The sequence below is a fragment of the Plectropomus leopardus genome, chromosome 7, assembly GCF_026936395.1.
Source record: "Plectropomus leopardus strain MGB_pleo_1.0 chromosome 7, ASM2693639v1, whole genome shotgun sequence".
NCBI classification, from domain to species: domain Eukaryota; kingdom Metazoa; phylum Chordata; class Actinopteri; order Perciformes; family Serranidae; genus Plectropomus; species Plectropomus leopardus.
The window spans coordinates 1904703-1916322 of NC_142182.1; the positions used below are offsets into that span (position 1 = coordinate 1904703).

The following is an 11620-nucleotide window of genomic DNA, read 5'->3' on the forward strand; positions in this document are numbered from 1 at the left end:
ATTTTACGTTTCTTAAAAAAGGCGGTTGCTATCAAGTGTCTAAATGGGACGACAGTGTTTGTCGTTAGACGTCATCACAGCGACACCGAAAACGCATTAAACTCACTCACCGCCTTTACAGCTTTACAGTCGCACTCAGACTCGTAGATTTATCTGTTCATAATATTTTTTGATTGTGTTTTTACGTGTTTTTACTGTGTTTGTAGTTGTGACGTTAAAGTTGTGCAACCAGGATGTAGTTTGTTTATAGTGTTTATGACAGCTTTTTGCTTTCATTTTGGCTTCAAAACACAAAAAAAATCTGATTGTCAAAAAATCTGTTCATCTGTGAAGATTATCATGCTGAACAACACGTGTAAATCTCATAAACCTGTGTTCGTCACAGAGCTTATTTTTGGCGATAATCGAAAATCCCATAAGGTTTTGGATGAGGACACTGGTGCGATGCAGACTCCCTGGCTGACCTACAAAAATACATCATCCCTTCACCACTCTAAAGACTACACTAAAGATGGACGACATGACGGCTCCCCCAAAGTGTAGCTTTCTGTGTGTCGCCCCCTGGTGTCTCTCTATGCCCTCTGTGTTAGTTAATGGGACAAACTAAAAACTCAAAGTAAACGCCAAATACATTTATCCAAAAGATAACGCTGAGAAAGTTTTGAATCCACAATTCCTCTGTGAAATTGTGGACTACATCTCCCAGAAATCCCTCATACGTGTCCACTCCCATGTATAAGGGGCTCGCCTTTCCGTTACGGCTCCTTAATACGCCGACGTGGCCTCGGATTGGAAATAATGACGGCTAGTTTGGTGGCTGCAATAGAAATAAAGCTGCTGATGTTTTGAACATCCGTCGCCATGGTTACTGGGATGCTATCACCAGAGGGGAAGTCGCGGAACATCACTCAGTGGAAACGCATTTATCTCCACATTTTCTTTTATCGACGTTTTGAAAATCTCGCTAAAATTTTGCACAAATCTGTGACGGAAACCCGCCTGCTGTCTCATTAATATCTTCTTCTTCTTCTTCTTCTGTGTTTCCAGATAAAGCAGCATCAGTCTGATCTGGAGGACGATCTGTGATGCTGCAGCGCAGGTACGAACTCCCACACTTAAACCCTTTTCTACCAAACTGGTTTTGGTTGTTATGCCGGTTCTGTTCAGGATTTTTGGACCTTCGGTGCAAACTAGTGAACCCGCCAGTTTTGAGTGTAACCGTTGTAGCCAAAGATGTGTCAAAAAGCAAAACTTTTTATTCCCAAATCCAGATCCTTTAGATCCAGATTCTTTTTTTAACAACTGGGCCCAGAGATCTATAAACGTCTTTTTTCAGACTCCTCTTTTCTCTTTTCAGATCCATCCAAAAACAGATGTTGGGATCGGTGACAGCTGGATGAAAGATGCTCCGAGGACGCGTTGACAGCAGGAGCTGCACTGGACCGAGTCTCCTCGCTCTCTCACCTGTCCGTCACTCTCTTCGTTTTTTGGGGGTTTTTTTTGTGGCACAAACTGATTTCCAATTCACAGAATCACAGATTTATTTCTGGTTCATCTCCGGCTCTGGTGCTCCGCTCTCACACTGACACAAAACTTTTTAACCCTTTGAAACCTGGATCGTCATCAGTTTTCTTGTGCCTTTCCCCGAGCATTTAAACCTCTGAAACGTTCAACAAATCTGTGTGATAAAAAGGTAATAAGCACACGAAATGTCTCGCAAATTGTGAAAGGTGACAAGAAAATTACCTTAAAAATTAGCTAAAAAAAATCAAAAAGTTTCAAATAACAAAGGAAAAATACCCCCCAAAAACCCTATATTTATAATTATTATAATTTTCAGAAATAATTATTATTTATATATTATTTTTATTTCATTTTAACACTTTTTAGGTCATTTCCTGTTTTGCTTCATTTACCTTTCGTTTTCTTTTTGTTTGGCTAATTTGGGGTAATTTTCTTGGAACTTTTTTTTTACTAATTTCTTGCTAATTTTTTGTCATTTAAAAAAAAAGTTGCTTATTGCCTGCTTTCCATGTATTTGAAAGAACTCAATGAAATGTCAGGTTTCAAGGGGTTAAAGTACTGTACTGTTACACTTTTTTGACGATTTCCTCCATTTCAGACCGCCGTTAATTTTCATTACGGTAATTTCAGAACGCCATAAAATTTGCTTGTAGAGACTTGACACTTTCTGCAGACAAATATTACATAGTGAGCAATTTATTTAATTAAATTCGGCTTGGCTGCTTTTCAAATTGATAGTGCACCTACAAAAAAGCAGATAATTAGTGAGTTATGTTTGGCAGTTTTTATAAATAAAATGAAATAATCTAAAGCCCCTGGCCCCGTTTATTTCCCTCCTTTGCTCTGCTGTTGGACTCCAAACTGATTAATGTAAATAAAATCAGCGTGGCAGCAGCTGGCAGCTCCTCATCACACAGTTTATTTTCATTATTTTATCACGATGTGTAACCAGATGTGTACGGGGCGGCATGTGGTTCAGTGAGCACGGTCTTATGACTCTCTGGGTGAAATACGCTTTTTAATTTACTCAGAAAATTCAGAGATAAAGTGAGAGACTCTGACAATTCCCTGAAATGAAGATTAAACTACAAATACTGCATACAGATGGGAAGAGTAAGTGAAGCTATGAAGAAATGAGTTTGGTTAAAGTCAGTTTATCTCTCAGGTTTAAGTTAGCGGCTACAAAAAACGTGTATCATAAACATTTATTTTCTGCAATAATTCAATGCAAAAACACCGCTGGCTTTTTGTCGAGGGAATCAGGGCAAGATTAACTTTTGTGTTGGCCCAGAAGTAAACGTCGTCCCTGCAGCACCGTCGTTAGATTCAGTTATTGTTCAGTCAGTGAACTCCAGAGGATAATAGTTTAAATTATTATTTTTATTGATATAAATTAAGGAAATATTTCCTTAACTTCCTTAAAGTCCATGACTGTCTAAAAATCTGAAAAATGTCCTAAAATCCAAAAATGTCATACAATCCTAGATATTTCCTAAAATAAATAAATAAAATCTTCTAAATCTTCTAAAATCCTAGAAATGTCCTGAAATATTTGAAATGTCCTGAAATACTACAAACATCCCAAAATCCTGGAGTCATTATAAAATCCCAGAAATGTTCCGAAATCCTAGAATCCTAGAAACGCCCTAAAATCTTAGAAGTTACCTAAAATCCGAGAAATGTCAAAAAAAAAAAAAAGTCCTAGAAATATTAGGATATTTCTAGGACTTTTTTTTGACATAATGCCTCATAATCTTAGAAATGTCCTAAAACTTGAGAAATGGACTGTAATCTTAGAGACATCCTAAAATCCTAGAAATGTCCTGAAATACTACAAACATCCTAAAATCCTAGAAGTGACCGAAAACCCGAGAAATGTCATAAAAAGTCGTAGAAACATCCTGATATTGGAGAAATGCCTCATAATCCTAGAAATGGCCTGTAATCTTGGAGACGTCCTAAATCCCAGAACCATGTTTGGGGCTGCTGCAGATGGCCGCTGGCTTCCTGTCTTTTTTCAAAAGTGCCCCCCCAAATAAAGCAGGTTGAGTGTCCCTGCTTTAAGACAAACAGCGGCGTGTCCCGCAGTGTCGCTCTGCTGCGTTGTGTTTGTGTTCGCTCTGAAATGTCAGATACAGAGTTTTTCTCAAAACGGCGGTGAGTTTATCGACAAATCTAAACACGCTTTTCCTTTTTAGTAGGTTAGTACGGTTCATTTGAGCCGGTGTGAAAGCTGTCAGTCAAACCGTGGTGCGGACCAAACAACCGAACCGAGACCGCCTGAAACGAACTCTGGAGCGGTTTCTTTGTGGTGTGAAAAAGCACGAACCATCGCAGCATTTTATGACAGCAGATATGTGATTTCAGCAGGATTTTGAAATCTAAATCGATAACGGATCACCTGCTGACCGTGAAATCGGCCCTCCATCTCATATTCGATCGTGATAAAAAGCCGGCGCCGCTGCTGCGAGCACGATCTCTTCGATATTCTGTTGTCTTGACAACTATTAGCTGTAACTTTGGTACGAAGAGGACAAACACGAATGTTTGATGCTGTTGTTTTCCTGTTTTTAGTCGTGCCACCACCGTCAAATTTTACTTTACATATTTTTCTTTGCAGTTTGTTTAAGTGCAACTTTTTGGCGGGCGACACGAGGCGATGTTACGGTCGGCCACAGGTTTGCGTGTCCGGGCTTTTATGTTTGATTTCACTGATTTCATGGAGAGCAAAGCCACCGAACTGTTCCCGTGCCGTGTTTCCCAGCTGTGACTGACTGTAAATACGTTCATGTAAAATATTTGTCGGTTTGAAGAAAATGACACTTGAAAATATTTATGTGTACGTCAGTGGCTCTTTATACTTAAACAACGTTTCAGACTTTTAAACAACAATGTGACTAAAATGTTTTCTTGAGAAATGCTGTACCTGCAGGTTCGAGATCACTTTGGAAACCGTTTCTTTGGCTTCGCTGTAGTTTCTGCTGTCGGTGCTTTTGTGTTTGTCCTCAGTGCTAAATGTCCTCTGTTTCAGTGTGAGTGTAGTAAAGGTATTTTTCATAAAATACATGTGTGGTTGGAGCTTTGTGTGTGTAAAAATAATATTATTATTCCGTATAAACCCTTTTAAATGAGTAATTTGGCAAAAAAAAAAGCCCTGCAAACTGCAGCAAATAAGTACATTTAGAAAAAAAGAACAAGCTATGAAAAACGTCTATAAACTATATTTTTTAATTATCAGGATTATATTTCTTTAATTATTGTACAGAATTATTTTTTATTTTTAAGCACTTTTTTCAATTAATTTCCTCATTTGTTCATGTTTTTTCTCTCCCTCTTTTTTTTTCTTTTTTTGGTAACTTTTAGGAATATTTTGATACTTTTTTTCACTTATTTCTTGCAAATGTTTGAAAGAAATTTGCTCTGGTTTCAAAGGGTTAATGTGTGCAGTAATTAAAATTATATAATGGTTCAGTTACATACAAAAAGTAATATTCAGTTTTGTTGCTGACAAAGGTCAGGTTTTGCTCAGAGTTGTTTTTGCGTCTCTGTGCCGGCGATAGCTGTCGCTTACACGTTATGTTTCTGAGTTGTCCGTACGAACATTTCATTCTTGAAAAAGTGATATCTCATTAACGCTTTGAGGAAATTTCTTTAAATTTGGCACAAATGTACATTGGGATTTGATTAGATTTTGGTGTTCAAAGGTCAAGGTCACTGTAACCTTGGTTTTGTCTTAGTCTCATGATTGTGATACCAGAAGAAAGCCTTGAGTTTTAAAAAAAATTTGGCACAGACGTCCAGTTTGAGTCAAGGTTGAACTAATTAGAATTGTAAACATGCGATAAAAATTAGATAATCTGCAATGAACTATTGAAATTCAGCAATTCAGCAAGACTTTAAACAATGGACCTTTTGACAGCCCTATTTAAACGTCTAAAACCTGAGCAAATTGATTTGGTTTTCTCTCAAAAACATGAAAAGAAAAAATTAGAAACCAAAGAAGAAATTGCTTAAAAATCAGCAAGACATTTGTAAAAAAAAAACAAAAACAAAAACAAGAAAACCTGGAATTAGGAAAAACAAAAGCCAAAAAAATATTTTAAAAATTAACAAAAAATATATATACATATTTTAAAAGCAGGCTGAACAAGACTTGGAAAAGTGCTTAAAATTACAATAATTCTTTTAGATAATTTTAAATATGTAATTATTATTAGAATAATAGTCTTTTGCTTTTTCATATTTTTTTTAAATTTATTGCAATTTGTGGAACATTTCTTACTAAGCTGCTTGCTTGTCTTTTTTCTCCAAGTTCTGAGAGACATTGTGTCAGTTTGCTCATTGTTCAAAGGTTTGAATATAAGCAAACAAAAAAAAGTTTTAAAAAAATCAACAACAATAACAACAACGAAGAAAGGACTTGAGGAAAAGGTATAATAATCCCGTAACATAATTTTAAATATTTAATTATAATACCTAAAAATGTTTTTTCTCTTGTTTCTTTTTTAAAATAATTTCTAAATCTACTAATTTCTTGCCATTTTTAGAACATTTCTCACAAAGTTGCTCATTGCTGGTGCTTGTGAAAAATGATGTTGATCCAGGTTGTAAAGGGTGAAAAAACACATTAATTATTGTTAATCTTAGTGACACTTTAACTACAAGAAATCATATACAGCACCATAAATAAAGACTAACTTCCGTTCAGGCTGTATATGATTTAACACTGTATGTGTTTTAATTAAATCAGTGGAGTCTTATCATGTTTGAAGAGTTTAATCAGTCGAACAGCAGAGCTCGTGCTGTTGACTGACGGGACGCCGCTCTCTCTCTCAGCTCCTGTTATTGATTCATCAGAGCCAAAACAACCTTTGACACAGTGCTGTTTGTGCAGTGCATGCTGGGTAATGGATCAACTGGTTGGATGAGTTTTTGGGAGGTGAGCGAAGTGGCTGCAGCAGAGAGGAGAGCTCACACTCAGGTACGACTTCTCCCACAGCTCACAACACAAAACTCTGATGCAGTTTTATTTTATGTGTTTGTTTTGTGCATTTTTAGTTCAGGCAGAATCACAATAACAGTTTCCTGCACGTTTTAACCCTTTAACCCTTTCTTCTGCTGCATTTAGAAACCTTAAGAGCATTAGTTTGATTTCTTTGAAAAAGCACTGAGGGGAAAAAAGGCAGATCTCAAGAAATCAGTAAAGGCGACACAAACTCTATTGCCTTTGAAAAACGTACGTTTCTGATTAAGGTTTGGGGGATTTTTATGAAATTTCTGTAAGGGGAGAAGAAGGCTGCAGACGTCTACTTCTTAATCCTTTGATGAAAACATAATTATAGATATATTTCCGTTTGCTGTTTTTCTTTTTCTGTCTTTCGCTGTTATGGCAGAAGGTCATAAGATTTTTGGAAAATCACACAGTAAGGGTCAAAGGTCAGATGGCTGAAAGTCTGTTTGTTTAATAGAGGCTCAGAGTTTTTAACTGCTGCTCCGCCAACAGCTATTAAAAAAGTAGTCTATGTAGATGAAACAGATTCCTGAGTCAAAAATATTTGACATTTTAATCTCAGTTTATTTAATTCTGATTTAATCTGCAGTTTGGCTAATTGTGTCTGATGCTTTTTTTGTTTATGGGCGATTTTGCTGCTGTTTCCTGCTCTGAATACTGTGTCATTTTTATGTTAACTGTGTGAGGATGTGGATGGTGTGTTTGTAGCTCAGTGACACTGATACTGTCTTTGCTTGGGGGCCGCTTTTGCAAAATGACAGGAGGCCAGGGGCCAGTCGCAGCAGCCCCGTACATGTTTCTAGGATTTAGGACATTTATAGGATTTTATGATATTTCTAGTTTTTCAGGACATTTCTTGGATTTTTAGACATTTATTAGATTTTAGGATGTTTCTGGGATTTTTGGACATTTGGGGGATTTTAGGACATTTCAGGAATCTAGGGGACATTTCTAGGATTTAAAGACATATGTTGGATTTTTCGACATTTCTGGGATTTTTGCACATTTCTAGGATTTTAGGGCATTTTATGAACTTTTAGGACATTTCTTGGATTTAAAGGCTTTTTTTAGGACGTTTGTGGGATTTTAGCACATTTCTAGGATTTAGGACATTCGTAGGATCCCAGCATGTTTCTAGGAATTTAAGACATTTTGGGATTTTAGGATGTTTCAGGATGTTTTTAGGTTTGTTTGTTTGTTTGAGACCTTTGGAGGATTTCAGAATGTTTCTAGGATTATAGGATATTTCTAGAATTTTAAGACATCTAGGACCGCCTTCTCCTAAAATCCTAAAAATGTCCTAAAATCCTAGAACCATGTATGGTGCTGCTGCGACTGGCCCCTGGCCTCCTCGCATTCTGCAAAAGTGGCCCCCAGGCAAAGCAATGAGTGTCCCTGCTGTAAAAAGTAAAGCTCACTTGTCCTCACCTGTCCAGCAGATCATTGTCCTCACCTGTCCAGCAGATCATTGTCCTCACCTGTCCAGCAGATCATTGTCCTCACCTGTCCAGCAGATCATTGTCCTCACCTGTCCAGCAGATCATGGCGGCAGCAGAGTCCAGCCCTCTGACCACTCACGTGCTGAACACCGGAGACGGCGTCCCGGCGGCCAGGCTGGCCCTCAGCCTGCACCGGCTCGACTCGCAGCTGATGATCTGGAACATGCTGAGTGTCGGGTAAAACACGCCACTGACACTTTAACCACTGAAACATCAGAATCTGTGATTTTCTGAATGACTGCTGAACCTTTCTTTCCTCCTTTTCCTAAAATGTAAGAATAATTGTATTCAGAAAGCTTTTGAGAAGGATTCTCAGTCACTTCAGTGCATTTTTAGTTTTCTTTGAGCTGCATTTATCATGACAGGAGCTGCAGGAGCATGTTGGTTCCATTTGCACAATTCTTGCTAAAAATCAAATGACACCTCTTATAGATGCACTGTGGCTGGAGGTCTAGATGTTCACATGTCACGATGTTTTAATGTGATAAGCATTCAGCCGTAAAGCAGCAGCTGAAGTTTTTATTGGTATCGACCACTAGGAAGCACTAAAAAATACAAAAAAACAACAAAAACAAGTCCTAACTAAGAAATAAGTAAACCATGAAACCAAAATGTTTCTAGATGAAAAATACCCACAAAGAATTAATTATTTTCAATACACCACATGCAAAACTGTTTTATTTCTTTAAATTAAAGTCTGGGATCTGTCAGTGTGTGAGTGTAGCTGCTGACAGTCTGGGATCTGTCAGTGTGTGAGTGTAGCTGCTGACAGTCTGGGATATGTCAGTGTGTGAGTGTAGCTGCTGACAGTCTGGGATATGTCAGTGTGTGAGTGTAGCTGCTGACAGTCTGGGATATGTCAGTGATCAGCAGCTACATTGACTGTGACAGGTCACCTAGTGGAAATAGCATGTATTTCCTCCATCTGCCAAATATGGTCAAAATGACCTCATCAGGTGGAAAATAGTCAAAATGACAAATTCAGAGTCAAAAGCCCAGAATGACACCCAGAAATAATACAAGTCCTGTTTTTCTGCTCTGATGGCTGTGGGATCAAAAATGTCAGTTTGAATGGGTTTCAATGGAGCATTTTTGGACCTGAACAGTCTGAATGTAACTATTTAGTTTCCACAGTGTATTTTAGACTTATTGTAGGAGCTGAGCTGCAAATTCACTGATTACACTCAAATACACAATCTGGACTACATTTAGGACACATGCATCAACACACACACAGTTATCAAAAAAAAAATTAAGAATAAAAAGAACGTATTTAGGTTGGTATTTAAACTGAGTAGATTTATAAAGTTATTTTTTAAAAAGCTAACAAAAAATATCCAGAAGATTACATTTCTAATTATTGTATTTAAAATTACGTTGCAGAATTGTTGTTAATTTTTCTCTGTTTTTTCAATTTCTTTTCTGCTGTCATTCTTTTTGTTTTTTTTTTTTTGATGATTTTTTATGAAAAGTGTGTAAAATGCAGCAAACAGTCCCAAAGGGTTAATGAGAGAGAGGTCAGTGGGATTGGAGATGAAGTTAATAGTTTTTTCCTTCTTTCGGCTTTAATGAACTTTACAGCTCAGCAGTTTCGTGATTTTCAGGACGACAAACGAAGACGGCCGCTGCTCAGGACTCGTCAGCAGAGACGCTTTCGGCCCCGGCATGTACAAGCTGCGCTTTGAGACGGGCTCTTACTGGGAGACGCTGGGTCAGACCTGCTTCCACCCGTACGTAGAGGTGAGAGATCACGCACACACACGACGTGTTAAAACTCAACTCGCGCTCTCGCTGTTTGGACTGAAGACTTGGAGTCTGGAGGTCAAACAAAGCTCAAATGATTTCACTCGCAGGGCTTAACTGATCGTGTTTTAATACTTTCAGGCAGTTTAACCCTTTGACATCAACATTAGTTTTGTCGTGCTGCGTTCAGGTGCCTCGCACAAGCTATTTAACCCTTTGTAACCTGAGCAAGAATGACCTGAAATTTAGTTTTAAGAAAGAGGGGACGCTTATTCGAATTTTTTTAAAAAATGTCCATAAAATTGTATTTGGAATTGTAATAATTTGTGTGTGTGTGTGTGTGTGTGTGTGTGTGTGTGTGTGTGTGTGTGTGTCTCCAGGTTGTGTTTACCATCACTGATCCTCAGCAGAGGTTTCACCTCCCTCTGCTGATGAGCCGCTTCTCCTACAGCACCTACAGAGGGAGCTGAGAGACAACCACCTGCTGCTGCAACAAACACAGACAGACAGAGAGACACACAGACAGAGGGACAGAGAGACACACAGACAGAGGGACAGAGAGACAGAGAGACACACAGACAGAGAGACAACCACCTGCTGCTGCAACAAACACAGACAGACAGAGAGACACACAGACAGAGGGACAGAGAGACAGAGAGACACACAGACAGAGGGACAGAGAGACAGAGAGACACACAGACAGAGGGACAACCACCTGCTGCTGCAACAAACACAGACAGACAGAGAGACACACAGACAGACAGACATAGGGACAGAGGGACAACCACCTGCTGCTGCAACAAACACAGACAGACACAGAGAGGGACAGACAGACAGAGAGACACACAGACAGACAGACATAGGGACAGAGAGACAACCACCTGCTGCTGCAACAAACACAGACATACAGAGAGACAGACAAACACACAGACAGACAGAGAGAGGGACAGACAGACAGACATTAAGACAGAAAGAAAGAGACATAAAGACATAAAGACAGACAAACAGACAGACAGAGAGACAGACAGACAGACAGAAAGAGAGAGACATAAAGACAGAGAGACAGAAAGACATAAAGGCAGACAGACTTAGGACATTTATAACTTGAACTTTTCCAGTATTTTTTAATTGTAATTTTATTTTGTTTTGTTTTATCTTATTTTATTTTATTTTTGTCTTTGGCGCAGTTGCAGATTTTGTTGTTACGTTGTGCTTTAAATACAAAAATTAGGGTACATTTAGAGTAACACTTAGATCAAGTGAAGTAATGAATTTATCCCTAAAACATCTCTTTATGTGATATTTTATGTAATTTTGCATAACACTGAAAACATTACTTTTCTCTTGGGAAAAAAAATCTTAATCTACACAGACATTTAAACCTGTGATTTACACATTTCTTGTTTAAAATGTTATAGTTTCATAGAATCTGTCGTCATATGAAGCAACTGAAAATGCAGCTGAAATGATCGATGTTCAATACATTTTAATAATCAATTAAATTAAAACATTTTTCAAGCAGAAATGCCAAACTTTTGCTGTTTTTAAACATCTTCTGGATGGATCTATGTTTGTCGCAGCCAACACCAAAATCTTTTACAAAATATACTAGAAACAAAAACTATTTTAGTGTAAAAGGATTTTTTACCAATTATTTATGTAGTTTTATTTCTTCTCACAAACAATATTTTTAATTATTTATTTTACTATCTTTCAATAATTTATTTTAATATCTTTTCAACTGTTTAATCCTTTAAAATCTGATAATTATGTTACACAATTACCATTTTTTCAAAGTCTTTTTTTGCCTTGTTAACCATTAATTAACTAATCATTAACAAAA

General features: G+C 37.6%; 2 protein-coding genes across 9 annotated transcripts in view; both read left to right on the forward strand.

Annotated features, from left to right (window-relative positions):
- The window catches only part of LOC148189079 (uncharacterized), a 52989-nt gene extending 48397 nt beyond the window's left edge, over window positions 1–4592 (forward strand). For both annotated transcript variants that reach the window (XM_088079603.1, XM_088079604.1), the window contains 2 exons: window positions 1048–1099; window positions 1358–4592. In XM_088079603.1, the coding sequence (XP_087935729.1) occupies window positions 1048–1086 (39 nt within the window). In that variant the 3' untranslated portion in view covers window positions 1087–1099; window positions 1358–4592. The remainder of the gene's footprint in view (window positions 1–1047; window positions 1100–1357) is intronic.
- A 1784-nt stretch (window positions 4593–6376) lies between these two features.
- LOC148189080 (5-hydroxyisourate hydrolase-like) lies at window positions 6377–11302 on the forward strand. 7 transcript variants are annotated; one of them, XM_088079622.1, is made up of 4 exons: window positions 6377–6505; window positions 8075–8211; window positions 9624–9774; window positions 10158–11302. In XM_088079622.1, exons 1-4 carry the CDS (start codon window positions 6422–6424, stop codon window positions 10245–10247), a joined length of 462 nt encoding a protein of 153 aa, XP_087935748.1. In that variant the 5' UTR covers window positions 6377–6421; the 3' UTR covers window positions 10248–11302. The 7 variants fall into 7 exon arrangements, with proteins under 7 accessions (XP_087935748.1, XP_087935751.1, XP_087935749.1 ...); XM_088079625.1 differs by having other exon boundaries at window positions 6429–6505; window positions 8050–8211; XM_088079623.1 differs by having other exon boundaries at window positions 6430–6505; window positions 7975–8211.
- The last annotated feature ends 318 nt before the right edge of the window (window positions 11303–11620 follow it).